General features: G+C 42.9%; 1 protein-coding gene across 1 annotated transcript in view; it reads right to left on the bottom strand.

The window, feature by feature from the left end:
• PPM1H (protein phosphatase, Mg2+/Mn2+ dependent 1H) overlaps positions 1-17,275 on the bottom strand; it is a 131,879-nt gene that overhangs the window by 55,979 nt on the left and 58,625 nt on the right. The window contains exons 2-3 of the mRNA XM_005148064.3: positions 13,907-14,072; positions 4,392-4,736 (exon numbers count right to left, since the gene is read on the bottom strand). Of these exons, the coding sequence (XP_005148121.1) occupies positions 4,392-4,736; positions 13,907-14,072 (511 nt within the window). The remainder of the gene's footprint in view (positions 1-4,391; positions 4,737-13,906; positions 14,073-17,275) is intronic.

Here is a 17,275-nt window from a genome sequence, read left to right as displayed (position 1 = left end):
AGGAGAAAAATAAACCAAAATAACAGAGAGCTCCCCAACATCACTAACTCATCCTGATGTAGAGACATTGGCTTTTAAGGAAATACTTTATAACAGTGCTGCTAGGAAAGCAGTGCAGCACAAAGAGGGGCAGAAAGCCCTCTGAAGTCTTTATGAGTGTAAAGGGGCTCATTTTAGACAAAGTCAGAGTGCATTTACAGCTTTCCTCATTTTTCACCTGGAGAAAGAATCCAGAGCAAGCTTTTTTTGTTTGTTTTCCCCTTTTCCCTGTTTCCTCCTCTTTTTCTGCAGCATGCAGCTCATCCTGACATAGCAGTCTGTGTGCAGGGGAAGAGCTGAGCAATGCTGGGCAGAATCAATGCACCCTTCACCCAAAGGGCAGGATGTACCACTCAGACAGGAAAGGAAAAGGGGAAGGAAAAAAGAGGCTATCATTTTACACCGAGGAAGCAGGTAATATAGTCTGTGCTCTGCCCCCCTTCTGAGTATGCCTCTTACAGTGGCAGGGGGCTCACAGGGGCTGCCTCATGCATGGTCCCCCTGGTCCCCCTTTCCTGGGTGAGGGAGCTTAGGAGGGATGGAGCAAAGCCTGCAGAGGACACCATGAAGTGCCGTGTGGTATGTTTCCAGGGCAGGGATTGCTTTCCCCATGGATTACAGAAGCAGCCTGAGAGGCGGTGCCAGGGATGGGACAGACCATCCCTGCTGCCTGGACCGCTTCGGTCTCCCCGGTGCCTGCCTCGCTAAGGCTTGTACCTCGGCTCGGAGTGAAAGCAGGGGGTAATCACATCACCTCCTCTGAAAGCGATGAAGGTTACGCCAGGAAGCCATTACCATCTGCTCTGTTGGAGGCTCCCAGACCCTCGACGGCGGCCTGCTCGTGCCACCTCGTGGAGGCCCGGCGGAGGGGCTCCGAGCTGCGGAGCGCAGTGTGGGCTCCTGAGGGACCCCAACTCCTCCTTCCCCTGGCTCGACCCACGGGTGTCGGACACCTGAAGGACATTGGGACGCTCAGCAGCGCGGACTCCCGTGCGCTGGTGCCGCAGCGCAGCTGATGCAGGCGCTGCAGGGGTGAGAGGGGCAGCACCAAAGGGAGCGTGGGGGCACAGAAAGTGAATGCCAGGTACAGACGGTGCTAAGTTTGAGGAATTTAGAACCTTGAGAAGTGAACTGGGTACATTCATATCGCAGGATCATCACTCAGCAAGTCAGCATACTGCAATGACAACTAAAACAGCTCTTATTCATCTGTATGCATCTCCAGAGTATGATCCTTTCCTCCAGGATCTCAATCTCACTATGACAGAAAGCAGTTTTACTCCCTACACACACAGCATCAGGTATCTGCTTAAAAAAAAACACATACATTTTAAAATCATGTTTCAGGAGGCATAAACATAAAATTAACTCCTTAATCTGCTTTACCTCTGCCTAAAAGGCATCAAACTTCCTGTAACACTTTGAACTCTCCTCACTTCTACTGGTTATTTAATCAGAGGAAGCTTTTCAAAAGGAAAACTGTAAAACATATGTTGCTTTCCCAAGACTGTTAAAGTTATGTCTGTATACATTTCATCTGATTCAAACTCAACAAATAAGAAAATCAAGATGCAACATACATGAACGTACACATTCCAATAAGTCATACAGATTAGTTCTGTGCCATTTTTACCCATTCAAAGTTCAGCTGGGTTCTGTGTGGAATAGGTGCCCTCACCCTTTAATCTTTGTTTAACATACATACTGCATCATGCAAATGCATACAAGGCTAAATACAGGGAAAGAATTATTATAGTTTACTGCTTCTACCCAGTACAGAACAGCACTTGGAAACATCCCCCCTGGTTCCCTAGAACTGAATCTATAAATGTACATTTTAAAACTCAAGAGATTAAAATTAAAGGATTTGACTTGTGATACCTTCAGTACTTGAGCTTATTTATTTCCTTTGACCTGGAATAACAGTGACCACTGATGATTACTGACACTGAGCACTTCTTATTTTTTAAACAGGACAGTAAGTTACCTGAGAACACCACACAAGATTCCTAATCCCAGTTCCAACACAATCAGGGAACACCGTCTAAAGAACTTCAAAAAGCGGACAGCTTAAGTGTTAGATTTCTAAGTTCGGCAGTGACTTGGTCTCTGTCAGCAGTGTTTCCACAGTGTTTTACTGCATGTAGAGCTGTCAGACAAGCACTGTCTAAAGGAAACCACACCCAAGGAAGGAAAATGAATTTTAAAAGGCCTTTTGAAAGGGATGAATTGCATTGTATTTGAGATTTGAAGCAGAACCAGGGAGAACTTGACTAGAATTCAAAAGGCTGTTGAAGAAAAAAGTAATGGCACACTAAATGCTCCCAAGAAAAGGGGACAAAACCATCCCTAGATAAACCTGTCAGGTTGGACTGCTTAGAAAACAAAACTAGATCTGTATTTACTTAGCATTTTCACCAGGTTCAAAGGGCTCCTTTGCAGCGATGGGTGTTTCAGGAAACCAGCAAGAAGTCTGTGTATGTGTCCAGGAAACACAAGCTTTCACCAAGTGCCAGGTCAAATTATACACTCTGATGGCACAAACCCCTCGTACGTTATGCACAGCTCAAATGCATGGACCTAACTCAACAACATCCATTTACCAAAATCTTCACCCGAGGACTACACCCAAAGGAGTATAAGGAAGTTAGAGGTAGGAGGAAGATCAATCATTGCAAACATAGATGAGACTCAGGACTGTTGATCTTATGAACCTCTCCCTTACACAACCAAAGAAAATACTCTTTTGGCTAAACCAATTGTAAGCACAAGACACCCCCAGGAGCTTAAAGTAGTATAATTATATATTGCTTTTCCTAATCTGGTCATTTTTTTATAAGGCTTCCTTTTAATGTAAAACTTAATGATGAAATTATACTGCATTGTGGTAGACACAGTCATTCATATAGAATCACAGAATAGTTAGGGTTGGAAAGGACCTTAAGATATAGCAAAGCCAGACTGAACTTCATCCCTCTGATGAAGATCATAAGTGGGAATTAAGGTATATGATCTGTAGCATATGAACAAAGACACAGGGAGAAAAATAAAATATTCTCTGGACTTCAGTTCAGAAAAAAGTGGAACAGATTACTATGACCTGTGCATGGAATACCCAGACACTATAACTGTAGTGAGTTACCCAGGGCTTCTGCATTTGTCATACTCCATCTATAAAAGCCCACTCATCAGTCAGGTGCCTGGATATGAGCTGAGATGATCTGTGCAAACACCTAGCGGGCTGAAGTCAAAATAAAGCAGGGCAATAACAAGCCCTGCTCAGGAAGTTAGAAATGGGTAATGCACACCCTGCTCTTAAGAAAGGCACAGCACTTGAAAAGGCCCTTCTTTAGCTCTTCTACAGTTTCTCTCCAGTCCCATTCCTCATCTTTCCTGCAGCTGGAAACCAGTTTTAATGGGGGAAAGAGAGTCACATCACATATTCAGAGCCTGGCACTCTTCTGGCCTGAAAACCACCCCAAATGAAGCATGAAATTGGTGTCCCCTTCTTAAGTATACTCTGAGATGAGCAGTGTCCATCAACAAAGAAGGGAGCAAGTTAGTCCTCCCTTTCTGAAAATGGCATGCTAAACTGACTGCATCCTCCTCATGTTTTCAGCTAGGAGAAACTGCCCACCAGCTGCAGTGCGTAAACCTGCTCATGTGCTCCACACTGTGGATCCTGCTTCTGGACCTACCCACCTGAAAGTCCAAACCCAGTTGGTGGGTCTGTTTGTCTGCACTTCCTTGGGGAGAAAAGACAAGCAGCAAGATAACTGCTATTCAGAATACGAAGTGAAGCACCACTTAATTGTAACAACTGTAGTCTCTAATTAGATGCAAGTACAAAAAATGATTCATATATATTTGCAAAACCAACAACTGCATACTTCTTGTCAGACAAGAAATAAAACCTTTGGGAGACACTCTTTAGTTCAAAAACCTTCTGGTCAAACAAGAGCATTTTCTAAAAGCAACAAAAATAAAAAAAAAGGAAAAAAAGATCAGATCTCAGGCAATACTAGTTTTTATCTCAAAAAATATGGGAAAAAAATAGGGGGGAGGGGGTGGTGGTGGAAGAGTGTGTGTGGTGTGTGTGTGAAGAAAGAGAGCATCAAAGCTTTAAGACTCAAGTAATCCACAAATATGGCTCTGGTGCTGCCTAGGACTTCAGATGCAGTTTCTGTCTCACAGGGCTGTACCAGGTAAACTGTTGGTGCTCTTAAACAATTCAGATGGTGTTTAAGGGGGAGGGGAAGTGCAAAAATAAATCCCTAAATGTTCATTTTCCCCAGGCCATGCGACTCATTAACATAGGCAACAAGGTCTTCAGAGCCCTGAGATGTACATACCATCTCCTTGAATGCACTTTCTATGGCCCCAATAACCAGGCACTCGTGTGGGATCTTCTTCTCAGTGAAGAAGCGTGTTGGAGGGGTGCTGGGCGAGCCTGGGGCCCCCACACCACCACGCAGGGAGGCTGCCCGTGTCAGCGTCCTGCTGTTGGTGGCTGGATTGTCGGGCTCCTCTCCCAGGCAGGTGGGTGGAAGGACAGCCGTGTTCCTCAGGATGTCCACAATCTCCTGCAGCTGCTCCAGGATGTGGTGCTGCAGCAGTTTGGAAGCCACCACAGCTGCCCCTGATCCAGCGTGTCCATCAAACAGGGACCAGTAGTACAGGTTGATCCCATCCGTGTCCTGAAGAAGCAGGAAGGGAAGAAAGGGAAGGAAAAGGAGATGATCACCATTACAGAGTTACATGAGTGAGATGCCTGGTGGCACATGTACAGCAGGTGGAACATGGGTAACCTTCCCGAAACAGAGAAATGCCCACTGTGCCTGTACAGTTCTGGCAGGAAGGAGAGATGCTTATTTTTGCCACACACACACACCGTTATATTTCCTTTCCTTAATGTCCTAAAAGACCCCCAACAAAACAACCAAACCCCCCCCTCTGAACTTGTAATCTTTGTTACCTTACAGCCATCACAGCTTGCACTGACAAAGAACAGCTACGACTGTGAGACTATGTTAACTTCCTAATGACAGTGCAGATCAGAAGAAAAGCATCTGAAAATCACATCATTGATAAAGGATGGATTTACCACCATGGAGATCAGAATTCTACACAAGACAGCTCCTGATATTTGTGTGACAGACCTTTTTTTTTCACTAGGCATGAGACAAAGGGCCTCAGTTTGACAACCAGTAAAAGACACAATCCCCACTCCAATGAATGGTAGACAAGGTCCATCCATGCAGGCACATGGGACAGCTGAGGCTTTCCCTGCCTGTGCCAGGCCGGGAACCAGCACAGCACACAGGTCCTGGAGGATGGTAGACACAAGTGGGATCAGCAGCACTCCACATGCTAGCCTAGATGTTCACAGCATCATCCTTCACAGTCCTCTGAAAAGCTTCCTGTACAGTACTGAACTTACATACTCCCTGATCAGAATCAGAGAATCATTTAGGTTGGAAAGGACAAGGACATTGTGCTTTTAGATCTTATATTTTATCTCAAGCCCTAGCATGCCAGTCAGCACAACTGCTCTCATAGAGGCAGAGTACCTGGAAAAAGCAAATTTTGTAGACCTCATTATTAAAATTCAGGTATATATGGTAATGCTATACATTTGTTCAGCAGTTATTGATCAATGCTGTGATTCTCAAATATTTCTCCCTTTCTCTCTACATAGTCTCATCTGACAGGAACAGATCAGCTCTGCTATTGCTCTGATAGAGCAGAAACCTTGCTTTTGTGGTGGGGTGCCTTATCACCCAGAGAAGGTCCATTTAACCTAAGGCTGAAGGCAGATTAAGTTCTGGGTAGCAGAAGCTCTGGTCTGCCTGAAAGCCATCAAGGAGCCATACCCTAGATAACCTCAACTTCTTCTGAGAAAGTCACCTCAGGGAAGCTTTTAAGGCATAACAATACCTGCCTTTGCATGATAGCATATTAGGCAGCAGCATGCAGAGTCTGTCCAGCCTCTCCTTTCCCCTTCTTTCTCCCATCTACGCTGAAATAACTTTGTGACACTGCCCTGCATATCAGATGTGAGTGGACTAATACTGATTTAGAAATAAGCCATTTTGAAAGGGACAGGAATCAGGCAATCCTGTTCCAAAACACCTCATACTAAGAAAGCATAACCTATCTCACTGCAGTCAAAGGAACTCAAAAATTCTGTCTGCATGTCACGCTGACTGTGGTCTAATTTAGGATGACAGACATGATTTGTTTCATTCACCCAAACACTGTTCCCTTATGCACCACCTGTATCCCAGCACTGCTTAGTTCAGATTTATGGACAGGGCTGTGACCTTTCTGCTCTTCCAGCTGCTCCACAAAGGTGCCAACCACTGGCTGTAGGACATGGCAAATAGGTTGGAGTAAGAACACCATGAATTGTCATTTGCTGATCCAAAAGACATCACTCATTGCTGCCCCAAGCTACAACATCCAAAACCTAATGCAAAATGTCTCTTGTAGCAACAAGTATATAGACCATCACAGCAAGTTCATGCTGTTCAAAGAGCAAAATTCGTTGCTGAATGAGCTTTATTGCTTATAACAATGCTTGTTAAATGCCAAGCCTTGATTATAAAAGTTATATAAATCTACCCTGTTTTGCTTATAGCACTAGTGCAGTAGTAAAGTTCAAAGATATTCTTAACCAGTGCATTAACAATAGTTGTCTACATGTGGAGAGTTCCTTCATGAGGAGGAAATCAGAGTCTATTGTGAACTCTTCACTTCATTACTGAAATGCTGAGCAGAGGGAGCATTACAATTCAGTGCTGGATTATTTACCCCGGTAAGGATCATATAATGGTGAAAAACCCAACAAATATACACATTTCCAAATGCAGCTCCTTAGCCAGACTCATCCACTTACCCAGCCTGGTTAAACTCACCAAAAACCTGTTGTGAAATGTCATCCCTGCAGGCATACCTGGCATTGTGCTAGCTTGCTCTGGGCCCAGAATCCCTCTAGGTTCACACAACAGTTGGCTATAAAATTCTGCTTAAGCCATTTTTAATGGATAGTGGAATTACTGACTAAAAAAACCTGCTTGCAAAAAGAGATTGGTATTCATGCAAAAGCTAAAGTATTTTGACAAAAAAGAAGTGAAAGTATTTAAACTGAAAACTGAAACCATTTATTCAAAATGGCAACAGTGTTATTCCTAGAGTTGTACATCAAACTGCTTCTGCTCCCGTTCTTCTCTTGGAGTTTGGCTTCCTGGCCAAAATCCACTTTACGATGCACCACAGATAAATTATTCCACAGCTTATATCCTTTGAAAGGTGCTACTCCCTTTGGAGATGTGCTGCTCTTGGGGGAAAAAGCATAAAGGCATTACAACTTTGACTGGAATGGACATATTTACTTTCCATCTGGAGGAAGAAGGTATTTTGTCATCACCCTCCCTCTGCCCCCAAACTGTAACAGAAACTTACAATTAAGCACAGATTACCCCCTCCCTCCCTCCTCTCCCAATTTCCTTAAGTTTTCCAAAGCCAACCCTCACCAAAGTCTGTATTAGAGCTTTTCAGAAGATACAGGAGAACAGTTATGAACACAATTCACTCTCATTATTATCAACACAACACCAGGTATGTCCTACACTGAACAAGCCTCCTGTGAACTTCATAGTCAAATAAGGTGCCATCAGAGACTGGGAAGCTTTAAAACAGATCAGGACAATGGCCCATGATGAACACTGAAATGGAAATGTTACTGTGTACTTCATTCTAAGCTAATGGGCAGCACAAATTACGGCAGAGAAGCTCATATGGGCCTGAGCTGTATTCCTGGGCTATCACTGATATGAACACACCATGGTCAGGTCAATTACGGTGGTTCTTCTGAAATTCACTGTTCTTGCCCTTTCTAACTTGGACTAGAAATTCTTAAACTGTTGCTACCAGTTCAGCTAACTTCAGACATCTACATTGCACACCTCCAACATGTTAATCTAGATTGCCCTCATATTCAGAGAGAAAACCCTTCACTCTCAGATTATGCCAATCTCACTCTAAAGTAGATTTATTTCTCCCTGTCAACTGCAGAAGTACCCTAGATTAACCGTGAGGGTTATATAATAAGTGTACACAGTCAGGGAAGATGACTACCACAGTGCCACTCTCATGCACACTTTTTGTGGGAGATGCTCTAGGGCCTTAACTTCATCTGGGAACTGCAGGCATTACTGTAACCTAAATATTAGTATCCAAAAAATCTGTGTATTCCTATGAAGCTTCATTTACTTTTGAACCAGCAAAGAGAGTATAGCCATAAATACATTATTAGCCATCTAAAAAGGGGAAGAAACAACAAATGCCTTTCCCGAACCCTGAGGATAAAAATGGCTCCTCTGCTTGAAGAGTGATGAATTCTCCCAAACCACAGCAATTCAATGAGAATTAAATATATGGTGCAGTGACTCAGAGAATGAGCAAGGGCCAGCAATCAGGGAACACAGATGAGACAAAAAGCACAAAAAGGTGCTCACTTTTCCTCCCACCACTGAGACGATCTCCACAGCCACCAAGCAATTACCTATTTTACTCAGTTATAGGGGAAAAAAATAGGCAGCCTTAGCAATATATAGTGATAAATTTGGGACAATATTTTTAGGTAGGCTGGACAGTGCTCCCACATTGCAAACCTTCAGAATATTTAATGAAGCTAATTCCAAAGAGGCAAATAAATCATGTTGCCACTAAAGATTAATTCTGAAAACTACGACCCACCTTGACTGCTATTGTTCCAAATACGACCTAGACTCACAAAACGCATCAGAGCACATCTTTGGCTCTCACAAAGTCTGAACTGGGTGGACAACTGCCAGCCCATCCTCAGAGAAAAGCTTTCTTATGTTACCAATGATATGCTCTGCTACCTGTGGTAGGCAACCAGTCTTGTGTTACATAAAACAAATATTCTGCCCCATCTCTGTGGCAAAGAGTACTGCAGAATTAATCAGGATATATCCCCACATTACAGTGACAATTAATAATGCATCACATGAAGCCCTGCAACCTGAGTCACTATGACAATATCCTGGCATGGGATTCCCATTTCACTCACTGACGGTCTTCAGCAGTCATCATCAAGGTACCCTGTAGTTAAAGATACCTAAAAACAGCAGCAGAGAAATGCTGCACTATTTAAAGTGAATGCTCCTGAATGGGGACAGAGGGCAAATGTGATTAATCAAGCAGCAGTGGAATGGGGTGGGGGGGAAGGGGAAAGAATTAATTTAGGGTTGAATTTGCAGAATCTTTTCATTCATTGCTCTGCTCAGTTTATCACCTGCCCTTACAAGAAAACCTTATTTATACTATTTAACAGGTTTCCTTGATTTGTGTGTGTGTGTGTGTAGGGGCTAAATAAATATTCACTTCTCCATCCCCTCATTTTTGGCCCATCACCTCCTTCTTCCTATTCCCAGAAGCTCTGCAGATCCCACCTGCAGAGTCAAAGCCATGACAACAGCACCCAACCTGTTGATCTCTGACTCCTTTTTGCTGACTTCCCAAAGCGCAAGGCTGCACTGATGGAGTTACCTTTAAACACACAACCTCTGATGCAGCTGCCATGTAAGTTTTGCACAATTCCCAGAAACCTGGGAAAAACAAAGATGGCTTGTGGTCTTCTAAAAGATTATGCAGAAGAAAGGAAACATCCAAGGATAATGAAATAGACTCTGTTCAATGAACAGACAATTTAAGTTCCAATTCTTATTTCCCTTATGCACCACACTTCCAAAACTACACAAGAACAGAAGAAAACTTTCTTTTTATAGGACAAATACTTAGTAAACTGCTTCCCTCATCCCTTTTTCCTTCAATATTTCTAACAAAGTGCTTCACCACTCAGAAACTGTTTCAAATTGTGTGTTACAGTGGGATTTCCTATGAAGCATTTACAGTGTTCAGCCTCTGGCTTTCTTATTAAATACTTGCTGGGACGATATCATACCGTTCACTGGAATGTCTCAAGCCTGTATTTCTAAATCCTATTCATAGAATCATAGAATAGTTAGGGTTGGAAAGGACCTGAAGATCATCTAGTTCCAACCCCCCTGCCATGGGCAGGGACACCTCACACTAAACCATGTCACCCAAGGCTTCATCCAACCTGGCCTTGAACACTGCCAGGGATGAAGCATTCACAACCTCCCTGGGCAACCCATTCCAGTACCTCACCACCCTAACAGTAAAGAATTTCTTCCTTATATCCAGTCTAAACCTCTGCTGTTTAAGTTTCAACCCATTACCCCTTGTCCTATCACTACAGTCCCTAATGAAGAGTTGCTCACCAGCATCCCTATAGTCCCCCTTCAGATACTGGAAGGCTGCTATGAGGTCTCCACACAGCCTTCTCTTCTCCAGGCTGAACAGCCCCAGCTTTCTCAGCCTGTCTTCATACAGGAGGTGCTCCAGTCCCTGATCATCCTCATGGCCTCCTCTGGACTTGTTCCAACAGTTCCATGTCCTTTTTATGTTGAGGACACCAGAACTGCACACAATACTCCAAGTGAGGTCTCACAAGAGCAGAGTAAGTTGCACTTTTAACACCAGACTCATACACTCCTTAAAAATATTTGCTAACAACGCTATGTGAGGGGAAACCACAATATTATACTTAACAGTATAAAGAGATGAAAACTAAAAATATGACACATTATAAAAACGCGTGTGTGTATATATATATATATTTAGGTATATTCAACTAGCAAAAAATGTACCAAGTAAAAAAGTCCTACTAATTGCTAGTGTAAGAGTGCCCTCTAGTAGAAAACTATGCTGCTTGTTTTGGGAAAATACGTTACAAATTTAAATTCACAAGCTGTGGTCTAATAACATGGCAAAACAGGTTTTACACAGCTAAATAATGAGTGCTGTAGCACTCAGTCAAGTGTCATGTAGAAAACAAATCTGTAGATAAGAAGAGAAGGTACAAAGAACACAGTAACAAGTAGCATGAAAACAGTATACTATGTCATACAGATCAGATGACCCCTCACTTCAGCATTACATTCATTTCAGGTCAAAATACCACACACCATCTTTCCTGCCCTGATAAGACTGTAGTGACAGATGGAGCCTGAAGTCATGGACTAAATCTCAACAGATATTTTACAGGGAAGGCCCATAGATTAAGGGAATTATAATCTGCGTGTATATATGAAAAGACAAAAGGAAAGGAGATGGTGTATTGAAAAGTGTGGGATCTAGATATTAGCAAGAAATTCTTCCCTGTGAGGGTGCTGAGGCGCTGGCACAGGGTGCCCAGAGAAGCTGTGGCTGCCCCATCCCCGGCAGTGTTCAAGGGCAGGTTGGACACAGGCGCTTGGAGCAGCTGCTCCAGTGGAAGGGGTCCCTGCCTGTGGCAGGGTGAGTCAGAACTAGATGATCTGTAAAGGTCCCTTCCAACCCAAACCATTCTGTGATTCTATGATTCTCATGCCCTACCAGTGAGGAGGTGCACAAGAGACATGGAGCCAAGACAGCTAACCCAAACTAGGAAAAGGGATGTTCCATACCATAGAACAGCATGTTCAGCATATAAACTGAGGGAAGGTGGATGATCACTGCCTGGGAACAGTCTCGGTATCGGTCAGTGTGTGATGAGCAATTGTACTGTGCATCACTTGTCAGTCTTGGGGTTTTATTTCTTTCTGTTGTCTCCCTTTTCATTACAATTATTATAATTACGATTATGACAACATTTTATTTCCATTATTAAACTATTCTTATCTCAACACCCAGGTTTCATCTTCTTTATCCCCCTATTTCTCCTCTCCATCCCACTGGGGGACAGGAGGCTGCAAGCTACTTAGCTGCTGGCTGGGATTAAACCACTACATCAGAAAATTCTGTAAGATACTTCTCATAACATAGGGCAACTGGACATTTAACAAGGGTGACAATCATGAAGTTTAAAACACAAAAAGAACAGCTTTCAAAAATAGGCAGTTTATAGGCTCTACTATTGCAATACCGTAAGAGGATGACGACCATTATGATGGATACCATCAAGACAAGTGAAGACACATTTCCAATAATGAAATAGTTTTATATCCCTGTATTTTTAAAGCAATCTAAGCATATTAGCTATGTAATGTTTGAAAACAGTTCCTTCTGAGAAAGCTGATTAACCATGCAGCATTCAACATAGCATGCCTCTTGCTCTTGAGAAGCATTAGATACTACTCAAAGATAGCGGTTTTGGCCTGGACTTTGTGAAAAAATACTACAAAGCTTTTTATGTCTCATGCATACCCCCAAAATACAAAAATATAGGCAAATTTGGTGTTATACCAAAGCTGGTACCTCTGCACAGCACCAAGATGTGTCTACCCACACTGGTGTCTGCACAGGGGTCTTTGCAGCGTGCTGTGTGCATGACACAGCAATGCCCTTTGTGTCAGACAAACCCATTGCCTGGACCAAGCACACTGTTGCTTATCTCAGTGCATTTGACACACAGGAACAAGTACTGTGGCCAAATGTTTGCTTCATTGAATATAACTGATGCATACAAAAATTAAATAGATGTAGGAACCAAGCATCGGCATGAGCCAATAGCAGGCAGTTGTATGGACTTTTTAGGAAAGTCTTTTTAAAACACAGCCTATTAAAAGAAATGCTGGTTTGGCTTGCATGACTGTACACAGAACTCATAGTCCCAGCAAGTGCAGGGTCATAATTCTTTATTCAGGAGTGTGCAAATATGTACTTGAAAAAAAAACCCCAGAAAGTGATTTATGGAAAGATTTAAAGAGATAAAAACCAGAGCTACTTGCAAACCTGGAAGATCTGTCAAGAGTCTGAAAATGCTGAAGCAGTAATGAAATATGGAACAGAAAAGGGAGAGTGAAAGGTGGGGAGGGACACAGTGCAACACTTGTTGCTCAGGACCCCAGTGACCCAATGTAGCCATCAGGTTTACCAAGCCATTGAGTTCAGGGAGAGACACTGAAGCAGAATGCTAATCACAATCTGGTTTAAAACAAAAACACAACACAAAGAAAAAACCAAACAAAAGAACGGGTACTTTCCATTCACTGAAAGACTAATTATCATTTAGGGAGAACTTGTGCTCTCCCAGCAGAAGAACGACTGTATATCCACAGTGTCCAACTCCAGCATTCACACAGGGCATTTAGTGTTACATGGCTAAATGTCAGGATTGAACAAGCACTACCAATCATTGAAGCCTGAGCTCATGCTTAAAGAGCAGATGAAGTAATTAGGCAGTCAGGAGACAAGACAGATGAAGAATAGCAGATGACTGCCAGTAGACAAGTGCATGATGTACATCACTCTCCACAACAAAGAGAGGAGCCACAGACCACTAAATTCACTGAATTCAGTGCACTGGATGACCTTACCCTATCTGCATAAACCAACCTTGCTATATGCAATACTGCTTCAGTGAAAAGAACCCAAATGACTGTCTGACCTTTAATTAAATTGCATGACTGTATAAACAGTGATACTGCTCTGCTTGCAATGACTGTCACTGGACAAGTCAACCACAGCCACTAAACTCACAGTATCCTGCAGCAGTCAATTTCTCAGGATTGTATTTTCAGAAATGAAACAAAAAGGAAACTCTAAAGAATATTCCCCTCCCCATCTTTAAAATGTCTTAGATGCAAGAAACCAAAAGTCAAAGAGCAGAACTAAGAAAAAAATAGGTAAGTGCTCTTTATTTAGCAGAGATAATTCAGAAGAGGTAACTGAAAACATACAGACAATTCAGTGAGCATCTTTTAGTGTGACAGTGCCACATCCTCTTATATTTATTTTGTACTTCTCCACTGACCAGATGCAGAAGTCTGCTTACCGAATTGTCTTTCAGCTGGAGACCTTCTCCATTGGGCAGCGATGACCTCCGTTTTGAGGAGTTCTTGTTTGGTGTAGAGTTAGCTCCTCCAGCTTTCTTCTTGACAAAGAGGACTTCACAACTGGCTTGATCTTCATTGTGCGTGCTCTTCCCTGCATTTATTACCCTAAGAGAAAACAACAAAAAACAACAGAGGACATGTCCAAGTTAGCAAAGCACAGAAGCATCCATCTGTATCTCACGTGACTCCAGATGTATGGAGCTATAGCACAGAAGTATTACAAATACAGACTGAATTAAAAACTCCAACTTTCTTACACACCTACATACACATACATACACACATGCATACTTTGTTTCTATACACCTACACATGACATAACAAGCATTTTTCACGGAACTATGTGAACAAGAAATAATGGCACCGTGAGCATATTTTACCTGCAGGCATAACCCACTTTTCTTTAAAGGAACTACTTGATGGTCAAAGCTGATAAACTTGTGCCTCGCAGCTGTAACATGAGAGCCCCACTTGCTTTTCCACCAGCCAGCCTCTCTGCTACAGTGAATAATGAATCTGTTGGCTAAGGGTGTGCATTCTGTCAAGTTCCAAGTCTTGCACAAACAAAACACCTGCTATAAATCTAAAAAGTTGTTACTGCTTAAGGCATGGAAAAATATGCACTGCTATTATTAAGTTTAAAAAGCAGGTATTTGAAACACTGTGACAGAAATAGAAAGTCTTTGCCTTGTATACCAACATGCAAATCAAGCATGCTTGTACCACAGTAACACAGAGATGCAGACTAAATGCACCCCTCTGGTTCTGCAGAACAACATAACCTGTCTGCCTTCAACCCCCAAAACAAACCCCCAAAATAACAAAATTCAAACCCATACACCTCTGTCCCACCTGCAGTATAAAGAGCAGCAGATCTGCACCAGGAGTTGCAGGCATGAAACACTGAGCACTAAGGGCTCAGCACTAGGTCTGGACAGCCAAAGGCATCCAGAGACTTGCACCCCAACTGCTCATCTCTGTTCCATCAGTGATGAAGCTAAAATAACAGCTATTCCACTACCACCATTTTGAAAACATAATCAGAAGTTTGCATTATCCAAGATACTGTGGTTATTATCATCTACCTCAGACCAGCCAAGTTCAAACACTCTTTCTACATGAGAATCTCATCACAAACTAATTCTGCATTGGTTCACACCATGTTGAGTAAGACACGTGCTTTGACAGTCCTAGGCTCACACAGGGAAAACCTGTGTTAGCTGGGACCATAACTTATTCTAACCAAGTAAAAACATTGACACTTTGATGCAAGCATGTCTTCTTTCACAAATACCATCTAACCACTCCTCTTTACTACCAGGTGTGAGCCAACAAGTTGACTGCTAGTCAGAAACAGCATTTCCCCTGCTGGACAAACACCAGCTTTCACATCAGGCACACAATGTCTTTAAAAACAACTGCTGCTTCTCCAGGGAGTAAACCAGCTTGAAGGCAGATCATAATCCTGATAGAAAGTTCAAGGCACAACTGACTTCTTGATCTCTAATGTTTTCATTACAGTAACATTTTACATAACAAGAAAACACTTGCTGAAGACTGTTTAAAGGGAAACAAAAACCAAAGGAAGGCTTGCAGGGCACTCTGCCCCAGCTTGCATGCCCTTGATGAAATGTCAATTCTGTGTCAGCCTTGCTTAAGGGCAATATATTCTTTTGATTCTCAAGGAGCAATATGATACTGTGACAAATGAGCATTCCTACCTCTGATTAGAAAAATCAATCTTCTAAGAAAATATAGAATCATAGAATCATAGACTAGTTACGGTTGGAAAGGACATTAAGATCATCCAGTTCCAACCCCCCTGCCATGGGCAGGGACACCTCACACTAAACCATATCACCCAAGGCTTCATCCAACCTGGTCTTGAACACTGCCAGGGATGGAGCATTCACAATCTCCCTGGGCAACCCATTCCAGTACCTTATATCCAATCTAAACCGCTGTTGTTTAAGTTTCAACCCATTACCCCTTGTCCTATCACTACAGTCCCTAATGAATAGTCCCTCACCACCATCCCTGTAGGCCCCCTTCAGATACTGGAAGGCTGCTATGAGGTCTCCACGCAGCCTTCTCCAGGCTGAACAGCCCCAACTTTCTCAGCCTGTCTTCCTATGGGAGGTGCTCCAGTCCCTGATCATCCTCGTGGGCTCCTCTGGACTTGTTCTAACAGTTCCATGTCCTTTTTATGTTGAGGACACCAGAACTGCACACAGTGCTCCAGGTGAGGTCTCACAAGAGAAGAGTAGAGGGGCAGGATCAGCTCCTTCGACCTGCTGGTCACACTTCTTTTGGTGCGGCCCAGGATACGGTTGCTTCCTGGGCTGCAAGAGCACACTGCTGGCTCATGTTCATTTTCATAATTAACTGCTTTCAAACACTGAAAGTTTCCTTACAGTGCCCAATGTCACTCACTGCAGCTGGGTACCTGCATGTGCAATACCACTGCTTGTTTACAAGTATTCCCTGTAAATAAACACCAACTGTGAGTAAAATTATTTTGTGAAACACAGAGAGCAGGAATGAAGGAGCATCCAGTTGCAAGGCACTTGGGAGCAGTTTATCTACTTCACCCCCTGTTGTGCCTAACCTTTGAGCAACTGGAGATCAAACACTGAGACGTTGTAAGCTTCCAGTCTGAAAAATCGACATTTTCTTGACATTAGGAAAAATAGAAGCATGTATTCAGAAAGGGGGTCGGGGGGAGGGAGGAGAAAATCACAAATACCAAAGCATTTAAATACTGCAGCAGCATAGAAAGTGTAGTTTTATCACATCAGGAGATAATCAATACTCAGTTTAGTCGATCAGCCTCCTCACTGATGCCGCTGTTTTCAATCCTATTTAAAAAAAGTGGAAGACACACAGAGACAAAAGTGATTCTTTACAAAAATTGCTGCCTTCCTACTACTTATTGTTCCTAATGAAATCACTCAACTGTTGGAGCTGCTCTGGTTTCTGAGCTTAGTAATGGACTTCAGGACTTGTGTGGTAGGAGATGTTCTGATGTTTAACAGCGTGTTAAGTTATGCACAATATGGTATCATTTTACAAAGCACTTGCCAAGAAAATTTGTCAAGGCACTGAATACATTAGAAAAGCATGAGAACAAGGTGACCTAGCAGACTAGGTCGGCAGTCAGCTACAATGAAAGACCTGAAGTTGAACCTGCGTACCGAGCACCTTGCTAGAAACGAATATGATCAATTGGAGCCTGGCAAGACTGAATACTGAGAAGCTGTGGGAGTTGGAATGTCAGTGTATTGAGGGGGCAGTACTGGGGCTGTGAA

Source organism: Melopsittacus undulatus, chromosome 5 (assembly GCF_012275295.1).
Source record: "Melopsittacus undulatus isolate bMelUnd1 chromosome 5, bMelUnd1.mat.Z, whole genome shotgun sequence".
Classification (NCBI taxonomy): domain Eukaryota; kingdom Metazoa; phylum Chordata; class Aves; order Psittaciformes; family Psittaculidae; genus Melopsittacus; species Melopsittacus undulatus.
This window is presented reverse-complemented; position numbering and strand designations above follow the sequence as displayed.